At 44.7% G+C, this 21,597-nt stretch overlaps 1 protein-coding gene across 3 annotated transcripts in view; it reads left to right on the forward strand.

Annotated features, from left to right (window-relative positions):
* The window catches only part of fer1l4 (fer-1 like family member 4), a 351,889-nt gene that overhangs the window by 298,540 nt on the left and 31,752 nt on the right, over nucleotides 1-21,597 (forward strand). For all 3 annotated transcript variants that reach the window (XM_041204900.1, XM_041204899.1, XM_041204901.1), the window contains 2 exons: nucleotides 5,621-5,706; nucleotides 16,109-16,207. In XM_041204900.1, coding sequence (XP_041060834.1) covers nucleotides 5,621-5,706; nucleotides 16,109-16,207 — 185 coding nt within the window. The remainder of the gene's footprint in view (nucleotides 1-5,620; nucleotides 5,707-16,108; nucleotides 16,208-21,597) is intronic.

A 21,597-nucleotide genomic window follows, 5' to 3' on the forward strand; every position in this document is an offset into this window, starting at 1 on the left:
AAATTCCAGGGGGAGTTTCTGAAACTACTTACGGGTCTGGGAAAGTCCATATGGCTATTCACATCACTTTAAAGCCAGATGCCAAGCCCGTGTGATTATTTACCACACAAAACATCCACCATCCTCTCTTGAAAAAGGTGAGGCAAGCGATTGACTTCATGTTACACCAGGGAATGATATCATTGGTAACACAAGCCACTTGGTACTCTGGGATGGTCCTTGCACCCAAATCTAGTGGCTCACTCTGTATTTGTGTGGACCTCATGCATTTGAGCAAGGCCATGGAGAGAGAGGTCTACCCCATGGCATTTGTCAATAAAAGTGTGGCACAGCTCGCAAGTTGCTCCATTTTCACTAAACTAGATACCAATAGCAGCTTCTGGCAGCATTTGTAAGTTAAGGAGTCAAAATTGTTAACTGTATTTATCTTGCCTTTTGGCCTACATTGCGTTAACCATCTACCATTCGGAATTGCCTCAGTACCCGAGACCTTTCAACATACCATGACTGGCATTTTGGAAAGGCTGGATGGAGTTATCTGCCATATGGACGATATTCTATTTCGTGGATCCATCACTTTGAGTGCGAACAGTGTTACAATGTTGACAAGCTGCGGACCTTACACTTAATCATAAATGCGAGTTCTGTAAACCCAACATCAACTTCTTAGGCCATATTGTTCACACATCTGGCATCCAAGCAGATCCTCAGAAAACCGTAGCCATCAAGAATTTCCCACCAGCCCTTAACATTACAGAGCCTCAATGTTTAACAGGTATGGTTAAGCGGCTGGGTAAGTTCCTGCCCAACCTTGCACACATCAGTGAACCATTACTACAACTCCTGAAACAGGGCCAAGCCTGGTACTGGGACAAACAACAGCAGAAGGCGTTTGACACGATCAAGGACATATTCATGTCTTGGGAAATACTTGCCCATTGCAAGCCAGACCTATCCACCATAGTTGCGGATGACACATTGCCCATTGGCTGGATTGTTCAAATTTCAGCGAGATGGCTCTCACAGATCGGTATATTATGCTTCCAAGGCACTGACAGAAACAGAGCAGTGGTATGCGGTCATTGGAAAAAGAGGCCCTGACGCTACATGGGCTTGTGAAAAGTTTTTGGATTATGTCCTGGGACTTAAATTTACTACTCAGGCTGATCAAAAGCCTTTAGTCACCCTGCTTAACACCAAAGAATTGATGAAGATGATATCCTGCATTCAAAGCTTTTGATTACATCTCAAGAGATCTGATGCCAAAACAGAATTACATCCAGGATAACTAGCAGACCACAGCTGATGCATTGTCCTGTAGGCCCGTGAAGAAACCAGCACACAATGATATACAAGATCTTCCCTCCACAGCTTTCAACCTCATTGTCTCCCAACCTCAGATGGCCCTCTTCTACCTCCCCCCCAAAAGCCACAAACAGGACTGTCCCGGTAGACCCATCGTGTCAGCCTGTTCCTCATTTCTTGCTATCTTGACTCCATTCTCTCTCCCCTTGTCCAGTCCCTTCCCACCTACATCCGTGATTCCCCTGATGCCCTACATCATATCAACAATTTCCAGTTCCCTGGCCCTAACCGCCTCCTCTTCACCATGGACGTCCAATCCCTCTACACCTCCATCCCCCACCAGGATGGTCTGAGGGCTCTCTGCTTCTTCCTCGAACAGAGGCCCGAACAATCCCCATCCACCACTACTCTCCTCCGTCTGGCTGACTTTCTCTCATTGAACAATTTCTCCTTAAACTTGTCTCACTTCCTCCAAATAAAAGGTGTGGCTTTGGGTACCCGCATGGGCCCCAGTTATGCCTGTCTCTTTATGGGGTATGTGGAACATTCCTTGTTCCGGTCCTACTCCAGCCCCCTTCCACAACTCTTTCTCCGGTACATCAAAGACTGTTTCGGTGCTGCTTCATGCTCTCGTCTGGACCTGGAAGAATTTATTAATTTTGCTTCCAATACCCACCCCTCCATCATTTCACATGGTCCATCTCTGACACTTCCCTTCCTTGACCTCTCTGTCGCAATTTCTGGTGATAGACTGTCCACCAATATTCATTACAAGCCTACCGACTCCCACAGCTACCTCGACTACAGCTCCTCACACCCCGCTTCCTGTAAGGACTCCATCCCATTCTCTCAGTTCCTTCTGTTCTGATGATGCCACTTTCAAAAACAGTTCCTCTGACATGTCTTCCTTCACCAGGGTTTTCCACCCACAGTCATTGACAGGGCCCTCAACCGTGTCCGGCCCATCTCCCGCGCATCCGCCCTCACACCTTCCTCTCCCTCCCAGAACCACGATAGGGTCCCCCTTGTCCTCACTTATTACCCCACCAGTCTCCGCATTCAAAGGATCATCCTCCACCATTTCCACCAACTCCAGCACGATGCCACCACCAAACACATCTCCCCTTCAGCCCCCCATCGGTATTCCGCAGGGATCGTTCCCTCTGGGACACCTTGGTCCACTCCTCCATCACCCTCTACACCTCATCCCCATCCCATGGCACATTCCCATGCAATTGCAGAAGGTGCAACACCTGCCCCTTTACTTCCCCTTTCCTCACCATCCAAGGGCCCAAACACTCCTTTCAAGTGAAGCAGCATTTCACTTGCACTTTCCTCAATTTAGTCTACTGCATTCACTGCTCCCAATGCGGTTTCCTCTACATTGGAGAGACCAAATGCAGACTGGATGACCGCTTTGTGGAACACCTTCAGTCTGTCCGTAAGCATGACCCAGACCTCCCTGTCACTTGCCATTTCAACACTCCACCCTGCTCTCATGCCCACATGTCCGTCCTTGGCCTGCTGCAATGTTCCAGTGAAGCTCCACGCAAACTGGAAGAACAGCACCTCATCTTCCGACTAGGCACTTTACAGCCTTCCGGACTGAATATTGAATTCAACAATTTTAGATCATGAACTCTCTCCTCCATCCCCAACCCCTTTTTGATCCCCTTTTTTCAAATATCTATTTTTATAGCTTTTTATATATATTTTTTCTTCCCGCCTATTTTTATTATTGTTATTTTTTAAAACTTATTTCCATCCATTGTTTTATCTCCACCTTTTAGCCTATTTCGATCCCCTCCCCCCACTAGGGCTATCTGTACCTTGCTCATCCTGCTTTCTACCCTTAATGTCACCATTAGCACCTCCTTAAGCTAATATCACCACCGTCAACACCTCGTTGTCCTTTTATCTATGATATTTTTCGCAATCTCTCCTTTGCTTCCACCTATCACTGGCCCTCTATCCAGCTCCACCTGTCCCACCCCCCTTAAACAGTATTTATTTCACCACATTTCTATTTTTCTTCAGTTCTGAAGAAGAGTCATACAGACTTGAAACGTTAACTCTGTGCTCCTCTCCACAGATGCTGTCAGACCTGCTGAGTTTTTCCAGCAATTTTTGTTTTTGTTTCACAATGATATACACTTTTGCTGGGGAGGTGCAGCTGAATGTCTCCTTGTCTTCTGGCATCCAGCCAGAAACTAGAAACAATTTGAGCAGCCCAGAAAGCTGGTGCAGAGTTTGCACAGATACAGGAGTAACTGTACTTCTAAATGGCCTGTGTATATTCCTAGCAATTGTATTATGAACCCTTGCTTCAAACAGCACCCTCACCTCAGTCTCATAGATGACTTGTTATTCGATAATAACTGAATTGTCATTCTCAGAGGCCTTAGGCTAGACATTCTCCAACAGTTGCACCAGGGACAACTAAGTGCAAGCCTCGTGCCCGCAATTCAGTCTGGTGGCTGGGCATCTCCAAAGCTATTGAAGACATGATTTCCAATTGTACTATTTGTGCCATCCATAGACAAGACCCCAAGAAGCTGATGATGTTCTCCTTCCCATTCTGACCATGTGGGTGCCTCGGGATGGAGCTCTTTGTTTTTGAGGATAGATCCTTTCTCATCAGCGTGTATTATTACTCTCAGTGGGTCAAGAACTACACAGCGGCACGGGCCCACCTCGGTGCGGTTATTACCATGCTCAAAGCAACTTTTGCCACACATGGCATCCTGGGCCTGGTTGTCTCTGATGATGGTCTGCACTTCACCAATGACTGCATCTAGCACTTCACGGATGTGTATGACTTTGTCTACATCAGCAGCTCACCCAGGTGGCCCCAGGTAAATGGTGAATACTGTCAAATCCTTGTTGAAGAAAAATATCAATGTCAACCTGGCCTTACTGAGTTACCGATCTATATCATTGCAGAACAGTCTGGCTCCATCAGAACTCTTAATGGCTGGCAGATTATACACACAGCTTCCCAGTCTCCCACATATCCTTCAACAATGGCTCAAGGCGACAGAAATTGAAAAGATGTGAGAAAAAAAGGACCACTACTGGGCACACCAGGCCCTGATGTACAACGTACAAAGCATAGGATTTACCAGCACTTGCACCAGCACAGTCTGTCTGGGTTTGAGACCAAAAGCAGCCCAGCCAGGTTTTGAGTCATCCATTCATCCACACTCCTGACCATGGTGTCCTCCAGTGGATAAGACCCGTGCTGGTGTCCAGCAGTGGACAGCCTCTACAGGATTGGATTGACTGTCCAGATGACCAAGGGGGCAACCCAGACAACTTACTGGATAATTCCCAGGCCCCTCCACAAGAACATTGTGCTCCTAACTAACAAGAACACCATCCTGCAGATTAGTCAAATTGCAGGTGCCTTTCTCAATGAGTCAGGGATGGTGACAGTGACTGGGCAGTTGGGGGGGTTGGCGGGGGTGGGGAGTGGGTATGGGGGTGCTGGGAGTAGGATGTGTAAATAGTTAATGAGTAGTTTAATGAGTAGAATGCAAGAGTTGGTAGGGGGGAGAGAAATAGTATCAAGGGTTAATAGCTATTATGCTAATAGCTAATATACATAATCAGTGATGTCATATCATATGTCACTGAAACCCAGAGTGTCCTGGAAGGATCCTCGTGCTTATCTGCCCCTGTACATACTTGTAAATAGTTAATAAACATTTGGAAGTTCCTGGAATGCCCAGTTGCCAGCAGTCTCTGTTAAACAGACCCTGACACCGTTCCTAAAGATTGCAAATGGTTCAATTGTTTCTTCATAGAATGTTCTTCATAGAATGGTACAACATCAAAGGAGCTATTTTGGCCAATTATGCCTGTGCTGGCTCTTTGGAAGAACTGTCTAATTAGCCCCACTCCCCCCCCCCCACCATCCTCCACCCCCTTAACCCTGACAATTTCTCCTTTTCAAGTATTTATCCAGTTCTGGTTTAAAGTTACTATTGAATCTGCTTCCACCACCCTTTCAGGCAGCGCCTTCCAGATCACAACAACCCGCTAAGTGACAACAGGAAACAGAAAGGAAATCAAGAGTTTGTTTTATGTAATACCAAACTTGGTTTTAAAAAAGCTGCCAGTTGTCAGCAGAAGGAAAGACTGAAAGATATAAGGAGTATCATGGACCTGAAAAATGACTCTCTAGGTCTGCTGTGAAGAGTGGAGGTGCAGGGAGAAATATATTGGTGGAATATTTGAGTTTAGGAGGAACAAACAAAGCAGTTTCAAAGGGGCACACCCAGACTAACAATTCTCACTATCTTTATTTCCCAAGGGCCAAGTTCACATGTGGGTCGACATGTTCCCTGTTGACTTACCCGCACCTCCACCAGTCAATATTAAACCCCGTCAGCCAATCAGGTAAGAAATTACTAAAATGGTAAACAGAACTAAGATTAATTATTTCAGAGATAACTTTATATTGTACCCATGAATGCACTCTCTCTCTCTGCTCTAAGTTCCATGTTCTGCTATTTTTACTTTGGTTTGTACCCTTGTCAAATACATTTATGTACTGAGCAAGTGGTTGACCCTCCTCAATCTCTGTCCATTGATGTCGCTCCCTGCATGACAGCACTGCCAACTGGATTCCACATTTCATCCTGGGTAGAGATTTATGTCTTACAAATCCACGGCATGTTGCATTGTTGCTAATCTACTGCTTCTGTAATGTATTTCTGAAAACAATTTGTAAGGAAGACCTCAGTTCCTTCTCCAAATCCATTAATGTTTCTTGTTCCATGCCCACTGCCACTATCACCCCATCCTGACCATTCTGTAATGACAATCTGTTCCATGTGCTCACCACAATTTTAACAAATTTTCCTGCATTTCCTACTTAGTTATATTCATGAATTTTAAATATCCATCTTTGTACTTAAGGAAAAAAAGTGTGACTGGGATCCAATTTATTCAAACCTTTCTTAATTTTAAACACTTCTATCGTATCGCCTAACTGTCTACTATTTTCAAGAGAGTAAATATCTAAGCTAGGATTTGCAGGATGGTGGTGTTTGCTGGCCTGCTGCCTGAAGAGTCAGTGGAGAATGCATTGCCCCGATACTGGCTGCCCCCCAGTCATTTAATGCTCCGAGTGGTAATCGTCTGGAGATGGGACTTCCACCTCTCCCTCAGGAAAGAGTTCTACCTCAGAGATCTGCCAGCCAATTTGATTCGCCGGCGGCTGTTGAGTCTCTGCAGCTCCCGAAGCTGCAGTGGACAGGACTGGGATTGCAAGCAGTCCCCACAGTCTAAGTGCCAGGAGTCCAGGACCAGGTAAATGTGGGGGTCTCAGAGCAGGTAGTGAAGCATGGCGGTTGGATTGATGAGGGGGTGGGGGTGTTTGTGGAGAGGCCGGGAGAAAAGAGCACCTGCAGGGGCCAGACCTTGTGGGCAGGACACCAGATATCGAAAGGAGGTTGTAGATGGAGGCACCCTCCCTACTTCCTACCCAAGGCCAGGGCAGGGTCACTTTCCGGAATTCCCCCTGCTGCTGAACTTGTCCTGCCAGCCTGAAAATGGAGGCTGGGTGGGAAATTTCCCTTAAGTCATCATTAATTTCCACTTAAGGCCTCAACTGGGTCAACGGCAGGAGGGCTAGCCTAGGAGGGCTGACCTGTTCCACTGTAAAATTGCGGAGAGGTCGCTGTGGGTGGGATGCCAGTGGGAAAGTCATCCGAGGAATTTTATGGGTTCCCCCCACAAGCTGCAAACCCACCCAGTGGGGGAATATAAAATTCTGCCCTAGGCCAGCCGGACTCTCCAATAAAGCCATTCGCTTGACTTTTGGAGTCAATTGTGAGGCCCTTCGCTGTACCCCAATAACTGAATATCCTTCTCTGCACCTTCCATAATAACTGTGTACCCTTCTCTTTATCCCTTTTACTATGGAATATATTTTCCAAAATAGTGAGATCATGCAGTTTTCCAAATTGTGACCAGGTGTGTAATGCCAAATTTTGAGGCGTCTGACCTCAATGAAAATGTGTTGACCATATCATTTCTAAATCCACTATTACATTGTTTTCCTATGTAATAATCATTTGAGTCCCCAAAAATCAGTAGAACTATGCTCTTTAAAGTGAAAATTATTAGGGCCAGTAAGCGGTAGGTATTTTATTGTGAGCCGTATGGTATTTTGAATCATTAGTCTTTAGTGTAGCTAGAGTTTCATTATGCAACATTTTACAGGTTGAGTATTCAAAATCCTCAGGGCCTATTAAATTTCAGATAATTTAGGTTTTGGCTACCAATATAGGATTTGGCCTACTTACATTACAATAGCCTAAGCCAAGACTAGCTATAGTCTAAAGTGAATAAAATGGTTAGAAAAGTAAAATGTATCACTGAATAATAAATGCGGGGTTCCTGTAATAAGTTCCCACCTGTGGCACCATCGTCAGTTCTGCTTGTAGGAGGCGGTCCAGAGTGTCGATGTACTCTGCTGGGAGGCATTCTCGAATATTTCTTCCAGCTTCATCTGCCTTATTAACATTGTTTTTTGTTTCATAAAAGTTTGTCTTTTATTTTATATACTGACATTATTTCTTGCTCACTTATATACTCGTGTTGCTTAAGTGCATCTATCAACCTGTCACACATCTTGATAATATTGTCAAAGGGCACTTTCTCTATCAGATTCACTATGTCATCTTCGTCATCACTGTTTCTATCAAGTTAACATCATTTCTGCAATGTCCCCATCAGTCAAAGAATGCTGGATGGGAGTGTTGTTATCAATGTTAAACACTTCCTCGATATCTTCAGCCTCCAGCATATTCACACATTCCATTCATATCCATTTTGCATGCTCAAGGAGCTGGTCTACCAGATTTTTTTTCCCCTTGTTCACACGAAAACCTTCAAAGTCTTCATCAATATTATTGTCTTCAGTGAGCATTACAGTGGGACCAAAGTTTGTGTCAGCCATTGGCCAACAAAGCACCAGGACATTAGCAGATGCGTGGATGGCATCTTTAACTGTAAACTCCTTTTGGAAGTTTTCTGCCCTCAAGCCTCTGTTTGCAGCACCAAACATTCTATTCAAGTTGGAGTTTTTATATTTACATTTCACGAACCAAAAATTGCCTTGATCCATTGGCTGAATTAATGACGTTACGTTGGGGTGAAGTTAACAGCGAAAACTTTGTTCTTCACCAACAGTTCAGCAGGGGAATGTGCTTAAAATTATCCAGGAGCAACATGATTTTACAGTTTTCTTCAAGTCTAGCTAGCCGACATGTGCTCATGCCTCTGATAAAAAGCAGTTGTGAAAACAATCAGAAAACATGTAATAAAAACAGAAAAACACTGGAAGAACTCAGCAGGTCTGATAGCATCTGTGGAGAGAGAAACAGAGTTAACGTTTCGAGTCTGTATGACTCTTCTGTTTCTGGTTTTTGTTTGTTTTTATTTCAGATTTCCAGCATCTGCACTATTTTGCTTCTATCAGAAAACATGTCCCTGGTTACCCAGGCTCTCTTATTGGCATAGCAGTGAAAAGATGATGTCCAAGTACCCTTGAAACTGCTGGAACCTTTGCTCTTCCTGATTACAGCCAATTTCCATCTGTGTGTGCCAGCTGCATTGGCACAAACAAGGACAGTCAATCTACCCTTAACATCCTTAACACCCATTGGTGCCCTCTCCTCAGCATTGCTAGCATTGTCCTAGGGCCATCCTGCCCCTACACACTTGTTTTGTCAGCATGGTTAATTTGTTCAGGCGAATGGTTTAGGTCTGAAATTAGCATAGCAAATTCAGCAATAAATTTCCAGTGGTGTCATGGTCTGCAGAGGTTTTATCACCACAAACTTTCAAAAACTTCATACTATGACACTTCTTGAATTTCTGCAGCCAACTCTTCACAATAATTTCCACACTGGGTCAGGTTCCACCCATGTGTTAGAGGGAGAGGCTGGTCTTGCCCTTGAGTCCTCTGCCAATCGCTGCAGCAAGTTGTGATGTTTGCTGTTAGATCCCAATACGTCAGAGAGGATCATGTCCTGTGACAAATGGAAGTGCTGATTCTCGGCTTATGAGAATTCTGGAGCAAGTTAGTGTTATAATTAAGTTCATTTGATTGAATCCATGTTTACATTGGGGAGTGCTGCTGGGAATTACTATTGCACAGTTTAGTAGTGATCATAAATCCTAGGGAATTGTCTAGCTTCCTCCGCATAATCTGTGAATGCATCAATCAATTACAGAAGTAGATGACTACTTAAACCAAATGCAGGGAGAAGCTATTGCTGATTCTCCATAACCTGGTGACATTTCAGCTGACCAGTGGTCTTTGTCAAGAATGCGCAACTGGTTGATCAGAGACGCATAACTGGACTGGGCTGCAGAGGCTGAACAAGAGTCTTTCAATGACATGATTGTAAACATTTGATTTTCTAACTTATTAACAAGACTGGTAAGAAACCACTGAAAACTAATGCTGGTAATTAATGCTGGTAATTAATGCTGATAATCTTACTGGTTGCTCCCTAACGAGGCTGTTCCAAACTTTCCCTGTGTGACTGCAGCTTTGGCCTCAAGAGTTTATGTCGTCACTCAGTCCACAAAAAAAGCACTTGTTGTGAAGGATCAGTTTGTCTGGGTACACGATCATTGTAGTTCATTTCTGCAAACACTCTAGAGAGCAGCCAAATTCATGTAATGTGTCATACATCAGAGCTAAGTCTAAGAGAAATTGTTTCAAGGAAATTCTCTTTAACAGAGTCACACAGGTTTTCCTGTCAAACACGCACCTTGTTTCATTTTCAATTCCAGTTCAAAATGAGCACCTAATGCTTCATTGTTGCAGCACATAGCTGACACTGTTTGAAATGAACTTGCAACGCATCTGGTGCTTAAAATGCAGCCGATTTTGGAATGTGTTGTTCTAGTTCAGCAACGCATTCTACCAGTTACCTCTGATTGAGAGGTGATCTATTATAGACAGTATAATTTGTCCATAAAGGAATGGAAATGGCTCACTCCACTAACTCCTGTCACTGAGTCACCCACTGCAAGTTCTAATATATGGTTCAGAAAATGCCAAATAATAATATCTGGGTATTGCTCCATGGGTCTGAGCTCCACCTGGCTTGATGCCCAGCACTGACACTCGCTCTGTCACCAGCAAACATGACAAGATGCTGCTTCAGGTCAGAGTCATCAAAACCATGTTTCACAAGATATTCAAAAAGATATTTAACTATTGTGCCAGCTTTATGATCTGGAAATTCAATCAGAACTAAAAACACAAAGTGAATCATCCATCTTATCCCTTTCACATGTCAGGTAGATGACTAGAGCAGTTTTGCTTCTTAGGCTTGTAGATTCATCAAGGGAAACTCGGAATGGGCAATAAATGCTGGCCCAGCCAGCGAAGGCCACATCCCCTGAATGAATAAAAAATAAATAAAAACAAGAATCGACATTTTACCCTTGATTACTTTGATAGCTGGAAAGTTTTCTTCCTCATCTGGGTAGCTATGTAATTTCTGCAGCACTGTAGCGGTAATGTAACCCGATTCCTATGTCAACACCATCCACACAGGGAAGCTGCAGCAAGCTGAAGTGGTGAGACTTAGGTGTAAAAGCAAAATACTGTGGATGCTGGAAACCGAGAACAAAAACAAAAATACCTGGAAAAACTCAGTAGGTCTGACAGCGTCTGCAGAGAGGAACACAGTTAACGTTTCAAGTCCATATGACCCTTCATCAGAGTAAGGTCTGTTGTTTTGACCTGGGTAGTGTGCAGAGCGGAGAGCTGTGCAAGTCACCTTTAGATAAGATGCATTCAGGTCGTCACAAATTTTTCCAAGAGTGTCTTCTGCTTTTTCAGAGGCATGTTACACAGTGATGTGAGCTTTCAACACGTTGTGTTCCACAATTGTTTTTGAGAGATTTTAAACGTGTACTCCACTGGATCTTTTGCCTGTCGCTTGGTACAAACACCATTCATTCTAAACTCTCAATCACCTGGATGTGACAAAAGTGAAAAGCTACTGAGACTGTCCATCATCACTCAGTGTGAGGGCACTGGAGCTCTCCCTCTCCCTCCATCATCTCTCAGTGTGAGGGCACTGGAGCTCTCCCTCTCCCTCCATCGTTACTCAGTGGGAGGGCACTGGAGCTCTCCCTCTCCCGCCAATGTCACTCAGTGTGAGGGCACTGGAGCTCTCCCTCTCCCTCCATCGTCACTCAGTGTGAGGGCACTGGAGCTCTCCCTCTCCCTCCATCGTCACTCAGTGTGAGGGCACTGGAGCTCTCCCTCTCCCTCCATCGTCACTCAGTGTGAGGGCACTGGAGCTCTCCCTCTCCCTCCATCGTCACTCAGTGTGACAGGACTTGAGTATTCTTTACTTTCTGTACAAAGGGAGGTTATACTTTTTTGTTTTGCAGTCATTGTGCTGCTATTAGGCGGTTCTGAAGGTTTATTTTTTTTTTCCCATGACATGTTCAACAAGTTCTTGGGTTTGGAGATTTTAGAAATTGTCCGGTTTCCTGTGGGCAGCTGTTAGCAATGCTGACCGAGGCCTTTCTCCTCCCTTCAGGCTGGCAGTGAGTACCGAGTAGGCCAGTGGATTTTAAGCTGTTTTATTTCATTAGCTGTTAACCTGCCACTTTGAGGGCTCTCAATGTATCTATATGTAGATACTAACCAGCTGACAACTGGCACACAATGTGGCAGTACCGGAAACAGAAAGCATTGAAACCCTGGAGGTGAACAATTTCACCTTCTGCAATTCCTCTGGGTCTTCATATACACTCAAACTTCACCTTCTAAACACACTGTCAGATCTTTGGCCGTATCAAGCGGAACTCCCGTGGATGGCTGATATGTTCTTCAGGGAAGGAAATCAGTTGGGTTTTTACAACAATTAGACTAGCTTTTAGTTACAGATTTATGAATGTAATTTAAGTTCTATCAGTTGCTGTGGTGAGATTTGAACCCCGGGCCTCTGTATTACCAGGCCAATGACATTACAGCTACGCCACTGCTTCCCTCTGCTTGAGGCAAATTATCATTCTCTAGCCTCCTATATGAGAGTTTGCATTGGGACCTGGTGAAATGCATCCATTGGAATTCAAGGGCCCCAAAGACCCACTGTAAGGAGTCATCAACCTTCGGCTGCCTCCTTAGATCCTCGTAACTTCTTTCAAGCCCACTTTGCTTCAAATCTGCTCCCAACATTTCTTCCTTTAACTTGGATCCTTTTTCTCTGCTCCTGTCATTTATCTTGACTCAATGGGATCTATGTTTGATCCCTATCTTTGTCGCTTAACTGGGACTTTATTTCTGGGGCCTTCCCTGTTCCCCTTGCTGTGTGCTGCTTTGTGGGACATGCCTATAATGGCATGTCTGTTCAGGTCACCTGATCTGTAGTTTCACGCTGTTTCAGTTCTTTAGTCCCTTTTCTCCGGTGAAGGCACATACAGCCATTTCCTGGCCTGAGGAATGATAAAACACAAACTGCACATGTAAGGCCAGCAACCTGTCGGCGTATGAAAGTCCCAAGAACAGCCAGAAAATGTAGTTCCTGACTTCTAGTAATGCTGATAAGTTCCTTGGGCTCAGAGTTCGGGGCAGTCATCAGAACAGGAGGTGCTAGAGCAGTGCCCATAGACTCAGACATTTACAGCACAGAAGGAGGCCATTTGGCCCATCGTGTCAACAAAGATCTGCCTTCACTAATCCTATTTTCCAGCATTTGGCCCATAGCACTGGAGACTATGGCAATTCAAGTGAATATCTAAATACTTCTTAAATGTGACGAGAATTTCTGAATCAACCACCCTTTCAGGCAGTGAGTTCCAGACTCCCACCACCCTCTGGGTGAAAACATTTCTCCTCAACTCCCATCTTAGCCTTCAACCTCTATGCCCCCTGGATATTGACCCCTCTATTAATGGAAAAAGTACCTTCCTATCCACCCTTTCTATGTCCCTCATAATCTTATCCACCTCTATCAGGTCCCCTCTCAACCTTCGCTGCTCCAAGGAAAACAACCCCAGCCTATCCAATCTATCCTCATAGCTCAGACCCTCCAGCCCAGGCAGCATCCTGGTAAATCTCCTCTGCACCCTCTCTAGTGCAATCACATCCTTCCTATAATGTGGTGATCAAAACTGCACACAGTACTCCAGTTGTGGCCTAACCAGCGTTTTATACAGTTCCAGCATTGCCTCCCTGCTCTTGTATTCCATACCTCAGCTAATAAAGGCAAGTATCCCATTTCCCTTCTTAACCACCTCCTCTACCTGCCCTGCTACCTTCAGGGACCTGTGGATATGCACACCAAGGTCCCTCTGATCTTCAGTACTTTCCAGGGTCCTATCATTCACAGTGTAATCCGTTGCCTTGTTAGCCCTCCCCAAGTGCATTATCTCACACTTTTCCGGGTTGAATTCCATTTGCCACTGCTCTGGCCACCTGACCAGTCCATTGATATCCTCCTGTAGTTTACGGCTCTCCGCCTCACTATTTACCACCCGACCAATTTTCATGTCATCTGCGAATACCCCCCGCTGCATTTAAGTCCAAATCATTTATGTTCACCACAAACAGCAAAGGCCCCAGCACCGAGCCCAGTGGAACCTCACTGAAACAGACTTCCAGTCACAGAAACATCCCTCTACCATCACCCTATGCTTCCTGCCTCTCAGCCAATTTTGGATCCAACATTCCACTTTGCCTTGAATCCCATGGGCTCTTACTTTCTTGACCAGTCTGCCATGAAGGACCTTATCAAAAGCCTTGCTAAAGTCCATGTAGACCACATCAAATGCATTACCCTCATCAACACTCCTGGTTACCTCCTCAAAAAATTTGATCCAATTTGTCAAACACGATCTTCCCTTAAAAAATCCATGCTGACTATCCCTGATTAATCCATGTCTCTCCAAGCGCAGATATATTCTGTCCCTCAGAAGTCTTTCTGGTAACTTTCCCACCACCGAGGTTAGACTGACTGGTCTGTAATTACCTGGTCTATCCCTTCCTCCCTTTTTTTAATAATGGGACAATGTTAGCAGTCCTCCAGTCCTCTGGCACCTCACCTGTGGTCAGAGAGGATTTGAAAATTACTGCCAGGGCCCCTGATATCTCTTCCCTTGCCCCACTCAACAGCCTGGGATACATCTCATCCGGGCCTGTGGATTTATCCACTTTTAAGTGCTAAACCTCCTCGTACCTCCTCTCTCTCTGTTAATTTCCTCTGATATTTCACAGCCCTCCATCCTGATGTCTATACCTGCGTCGTCCTTTTCCATGGTGAAGATCGACGCAAAGTATTCATTGAGGACTGTACCCACATCTTCCGGGTCCACACACACATTACCTCTATGGTCCCTAATTGGCCCCAATCTTTCCCTAGATATCCTCTTGTTCTTTATATAGTTAAAAAAAACCTTTAGGTTTTCCTTTATTCTACCCACCAGTGCTTTCTCATATACTCTCTTAGCTTTCCTAATTCCCTTTTTAAGATCACCTCTGCACTTTTTATACTCCTCTAGGGACTCTGCTGTATTGAGCCCTCGGTATCTGCCATAAGTTTCTCTTTTTTTCTTAATCCTAACTTTTATGTCCCTTGACATCCAGGGTTTTCTGGACTTGGTTCCCCTGCTTTGTCTTTACGGGAACATATTTGCCCTGTACTCTCGCTATTTCCTCCTTGAATGCCTCCCACTGCTCTGACACAGTTTTATCTGCAAGTAGCTGCTCCCAGTCCACTTGGGCCAAATCGTATCCCATCTTAGTAAAATTAGCCTTTCCCCAGTTTAGAACTTTTATTCCCGGCCCAATCTTATCCTTTTCCATAACTGTCCTAAATCTAACTGAGTTATGGTCACTATCTCCAAAATGCTCCCGTACTGATACGCCTTCCACCTGCCTGGGCTCATTTCCGAAATTTAGGCTCAGAACTGCCCCCTCCCTTGTTGGGCTTTCTACGTTCTGGCTAAAAAAGTTCTCCTGGAGGCAAGTTAAGAATTTTGCTCCCTCCCCTACCTTGCACACAAACTATCCCAGTTAATATTTGGGTAGTTAAAATCCCCGACTATTACTGTTTCATTATTCTTACACTTCTCTGAAATTTGATTACATATTTGATCCTCTATCTCTCCCTGACTGTTTGGGGGCCTATTGTACACACCCAACAGCGTGTTTGCCCCTTTTGTGTTTTTTACTTCTACCCAAATGGTCTTATTTGATGATCCTTCCAAGATATCATCCCTGCTCACTGCTATAGTTGATTCCTTGATCAATATTGCGATCTTCCCTCCTCTTGTTTCCCCCTCTCTATCTTGTCTGAATACCCTATAGCCAGGAATGTTGAGCTGCTCTGCTGCACTCCAGTGGAATTATACCCCTGGATCCCACAAAAGTCAGATACAATTTTAAAGTGACCTCTTCTACCTCACATGTATTAACTGTAGCTGGATATTCAGCATCATGTTTGCTGTGCAGTGACCCATTCAACGTGAATAGGGAAGTTTGAATGCGCTCCAATGAAGCAATCAGATGATCTTTCATTAGCTAAGCTGCCTCTTCTGTTGTATCGTCTTTGCTTAGGGCGAACTATCATTCCCTGGCCCCATATACACCAGTTTGCATTGGAACCAGGTGAAATGCATGCATTGGAATTCTGAATATATTTTAATCCAGCTTTAGAAATGAGGAGTATTATTCAACTGATGTCAAATTTTGATAAATTACAGCACTGTTTTATTATTACTTACTGACAATATTTATCCTTATACCTTTTAGTTATGAACTAAGAGTCATTATTTGGAACACAGATGATGTGGCACTAGATGATGTGAATCCGCTGACAGGAGACCGATCCAGTGACATCTACATCAAAGGGTATTCACTAAAATTATATCATTTTAATTAGCAGTCAGAAGCTGAATTTTCAGGGTAGAATTACTGACCAGACAACTGGCCCCAGGACTAGATTGCTGCCCCTAGACACTGTCTAGTTTCACACATGAAAAATTGGCATTTGGCCAAGTTATTACATAAGAAAGTGCTGGAGTGGGCCATTAGGCCCATCAAGCCCGCTTCATTATTCAACAAGATCATGGCTGATATCCCAGTTTAGCTATACCTTCCTGCACTTATCTATCAATTCCTTTAGTACCCAAAAATCTATCAGCTGTTATCTTGAATATACTCAGTGACTGAACAACAGCTTTTTGGGGTAGAGAATTTCAAACATTCACAACCTTTTGAGTGAGGAAATTTCTTCCTGTTTGTCCTAAATAGCCAAACTCTTATTCTGAGACTAGGAGACCCCAATTCTAGATACTCCAGCCAAGGGAAGCATCCTCTCAGCATCTTTCCTTCTCAAGGAATGGCGATATATTTCCAAGTCAGGATGGTGAGTGGCTTGGAGGGGAGCTTCCAGGTGGTGGGTTCCCTTGTATGGGAAGGTGGTGGTGCAGTGGGATAGTTGTGGGACTGGTAATCCAGAGTTCCAGGGCCATGGGGTCCTGGGTTCAAATTCCACCCTGGCAGATGGTGAAATTTGAAACCAATAAAAAAATTAAAAGTCTAATGATGACCATGAAACCATTGTCGATTGTCAGAAAAACCCAGCTGGTTCACTAATGTCATTTAGGGAAGGAAATCTGCTGTCCTTACCTGATCTGGCCTACATGTGGCTCCAGACCCACAGCAGTGTGGTTGACTCTTAAATGGACTAGTAAGCCACTCAGCTCTCAAGGGTGATTAGGGAAGGGAGATAAATGCTGGCCCATTGTCCTTCTAGATGGTAGTAGTCTTGGGTTTGGAAGGTACTGCCTGAGGAGCCGTGGTAATTTGCTGCAGTGCATCTTGTAGACGGTACATGCTGCTGCCATTGTGTGTCAAGTGATGGAGGGAGTGAATGTTTGTGGAAGGGGTGCCATTCAGGCAGGCTGCTTTGTCCTGGTTGATGTCAAGCTTCTTGAGTGATGTGGGTGCTGCACTCATCCAGGCAAGTGGGGAGTATTCCATCACACTCCTGCCTTGTAGATGCTGGACAGACTTTGAGGAGACAGGAGTTACTCTCCTGGCTGCAGGAGTCCTAGCGACAGATCCACCAGAGGTGCTGGCACAGTGGTATACAGTCGGAAAGGAGTTGCCTTTGGAATCCTCAACATTGACTCTGGACCCCATGAAGTCTCATGGCATCAGGTCAAACATGGGCAAGGAAGCCTCCTGCTGATTACCATGTACCACCCTCCCTCAGCTGATGAATCAGTGCTCCTCCATGTTGAACACCACTTGGAGGAAGCAATGAGGGTGGCAAGGGCACAGAATGTACTCTGGGTGGAGGACATCAATGTCCATCACCAAGAGTGTCTCGGTAGCACCACTACTGACTGAGCTGGCTGAGTCCTAAATGACATAGCTGCTAGACTGGGTCTGCGGCAGGTGGTGAGGGAACTGACAAGAGGGAAAAACATACTTGACCTTATCCTCACCAACCTGCCTGCTGCAGATGCATCTGTCCATGACAGTATCGGGAGGAGTGACCACCGTGCAGTCCTTGTGGAGATCAAGTCCTGTCTTTACACTGAGGATTCCTCCATGTGTTGTGTGACACCTCCACTGTGTTAACTAAGATAGATTTTAAACAGGTCCAGCAATTCAAAACTGGGCATCCATGAGGTGCTGTGGGCCATCAGCAGCAGCAGAATTGTACTCGAACACAATCTGTAACCTCATGGCCCGGCATATCCCCCACTCTACCAGTACCATCAGGCCAGGGGATCAACCCTGGTTCAAAGAACAGTGCAGGAGGGCGTACCTAAAAATGAGGTGCTAACCTGGTGAAGCTGCAACACAGGGACTACTTGCGTGCCAAACAGTGGTAGCAGCAAGCGATAGACAGAGCTAAGCGATCCCACAACCAACAGATCAGATCTAAGCTCTGCAGTCCTGCCACATCCAGTCATAAATGGTGGTGGACAATTAAACAACTCACTGGAGGAGGAGGCTCCACAAATATCCCCATCCTCAATGATGGAGGAGCCCAGCACATCAGTGCAAAAGATAAGGCTGAAGCATTTGCAACAATCTTCAGCCAGAAGTGCCAAGTGGATGATCCATCTCGGCCTGCTCCAGAGGTCCCCAACATCAGAGGCCAGTCTTCTGCCAATTCGATTCCATCCACTGTTATGACCTGACAGGTGATGTGTGCCAGGTGGACCAAATCCACAAGGGAAACCTGGTTGTGCCATCACAACGGTTTTGCAATTTGTAGTTATTGCACGATACGTGCACTAAATTCAGAAGTAATAAGTCCACTAAGGCTTGAGATTTAAAAAAAATGAAATTAAAATATTTATTAACAAAATAAAAGATTTCAAGCACATACATAAGACTACAAATTAATTATTACAATAACTACTAAAATTCCTAATTAACCTGACCACCAGTTACACTCCCTTTAAGGCAATAGTCCAAAAATAGATTTTAGATTTTAAGCAGATCCAGCAAGTTAACACAATACCCTGGATGGTGGCATTCCAAATGGCTTTTCCCCAGCTTCAGCTTTGTAAGACAGTAGAATTATGTACAAATGCTGGAGGCTTCATTGAGGCTATTTCACACATTCCTGTTAGAATTTACATGGTCTTCTGACAGATAACCTTTCATTTTCCTTTATATAAGTTTCTCTCTTTTTAATACGTAAATTCTATTGTTTCATATGTCTTTCAAACTGTGTCTACCTCACAATACAAAAACTTCCATGGTGCCAATATTGCCAGTAACCTTTGGGGAAAATAAACACATGCCTTAGCCTTGCTTATCTGGCTAGTTGTAAACAGACTGGGATCCATTTGAAATCCAAATATCCCTTCACGCCTTACATGCTAAGCCAGTGTCTATGCTTACTCATTAGCATGTCAAACACCTCGCTTCTTTTGATGATTTAAACTTGCAGTCTAATTGACTCCAAATGTAATTAAATCATACACAGACAGACCCAACTATACTTACCCCCATAAACCCACTTCACAATAGCAAGAAACAGTTGAAGGCAGTGGATACTGCAAAGACTATGAGCACTGACAACATTCAGGCAATAGCACTGAAAACTTGTGCCCCAGAACTTGCCGTGCCCCTAGCCAAGCTGGTCCAGTATAGCTACAACACTGGCATCTACCCAGCTATGTGGAAAATTGTCCAGGTATGTCCTGTACACAAAAAAGCAGGAAAAATCCAACCTGGCCAATTACTATTGTAATCAGTCTACTCTCCATCATCAGCAAAGTGATGGAAAGTGACACCACAGTCCTATAAAGCGGCACTGACTCAGCAATAATCTGCTACTGACGCCCAGTTTGGGTTCCGCCAGGGCCACTCAGCTCCTGACCTCATTACAGCCTTGGCTCAAACATGGACAGAAGAGCTGAACTCCAGAGATAAGGTGAGAGGGACTGCCTTCGACATCAAGGCAACATTTGACTGAATGTGGCACCAAGGAGCCCTAGCAAAACTGGAATCAATGGGAATCAGGGCAAAAATTCTCCATTGGTTGGAGTCATACCTAGCACAAAGGAAGATGGTTGTGGCTGTTGGAGGTCAATCTAAAGGAGTGGTGCGGGAAAGAAGGGTTCCATTTCGTGGGGCACTGGCATCAGTATTGGAACAGGAGGGATCTGTACCGTTGGGATGATCTCTACCTGAACCGATCCGGGATCAGTATATGTAATAAGGTAAATGAGCTTGTGGCGCTGATTGAAATCGGCAGGTATGATGTGGTGGGCATCACAGAGACATGGCTGCAAGGGAATCAGGACTGGGAGCTAAATATCCAAGGATATACATCCTATCGAAAAGATAGGCAGGTTGGCAGAGGGGGTGGGGTTGCTTTGTTAGTAACAAATGAAATTAAATTGATAGCAAGAAATGACGTAGGGTCAGATGATGTAGAATCTGTGTGAGTAGAGTTGAGGAACCGCAAAGGTAAAAAAACCATAATGGGAGTTATGTACAGGCCTCCAAACAAGAGGCAGGATGTGGGGCACAAGATGCACCAGGAGATAGAAAAGGCGTGTAAGAAAGGCAAGGGTTACAGTGATCATGGGGGATATCAATTTGCAGGTAGACTGGGAAAATCAGGTTGATAATGGATCCCAAGAAAAGGAATTTGTGGAATGTCTACGAGATGGCCTTTTGGAGCAGCTTGTGGTGGAGCCACTAGGGAACAGGCAATTCTAGATTTAGTGATGTATAATGAGGCAGATTTGATAAGGGAGCTGAAGGTGAAGGAACCCTTAGGAGGAAGTGACCATAATATGATAGAATTTACCCTGCAATTTGAGAGGAAACAGCTGGAATCAGATGTAACAGTATTACAGTTGAATAAAGGCAACTACAGAGGCATGAGGGAGGAGCTGGCCAGAATTGACTGGGAGATGAACCTAGCAGGAAAGACAGTGGAACAGCAATGGCAGGAGTTTCTGGGAGTAATTTGGGAGACACAGCAAAAATTCATCCCTAGGAAGGAGAAGCATACTAAAGGGAGGACGAGGTAACCATGGCTGACAAGGGAAGTCAGGGACAGCATAAAAGCTAAAGAGAAAGCATACAATGCGGCGAAGAGCGGTGGGAAACCAGGGGATTGGGAAGCCTACAAAGACCAACAGAGGACAACTAAAAAAGAAATAAGGAGGGAGAAGATTAAGTATGAGGGTAAACTAACCAGTAATGTAAAAGAAGATTGCAAGAGATTTTTAGATATATAAACGATAAGAGAGAGGCAAAAGTGGACATTGGGCTGCTGGAAAATGACGCTGGAGAATAGTAGTGGGGAACAAAGAAATGGCGGAGGAACTGAATAGATACTTTGCGCCAGTCTTCATGGTGGAAGACACGAGTAACATCCCCAAAGTTCAAGAGAGTCGGGGGCAGAGGTGAGTATGGTGGCCATTACCAAAGAGAAGGTGCTAGAAAACTGAAAGGTCTGAAGGTGGATAAATCACCTGGACCAGATGGATTACACCCCAGAGTTCTGAAGGAGATAGCTAAAGAGATAGTGGAGACGTTAGTGGTGATCTTTCAGGAATCACTGGAGTCAGGGAGGGTCCCAGAGGACTGGAAAATCGCTAATGTAACCCCCCTGTTTAAGAAGGGAGTGAGGCAAAAGACGGGAAATTACAGGCCAATTAGTCTGACCTCAGTCGTTGGAAAGATTTTAGAGTCTATTATTAAGGATGAGATTTCAGAATACTTGGAAGTGCATGGTAAAATAAGGTAAA

Source organism: Carcharodon carcharias, chromosome 14 (assembly GCF_017639515.1).
Source record: "Carcharodon carcharias isolate sCarCar2 chromosome 14, sCarCar2.pri, whole genome shotgun sequence".
NCBI lineage: Eukaryota > Metazoa > Chordata > Chondrichthyes > Lamniformes > Lamnidae > Carcharodon > Carcharodon carcharias.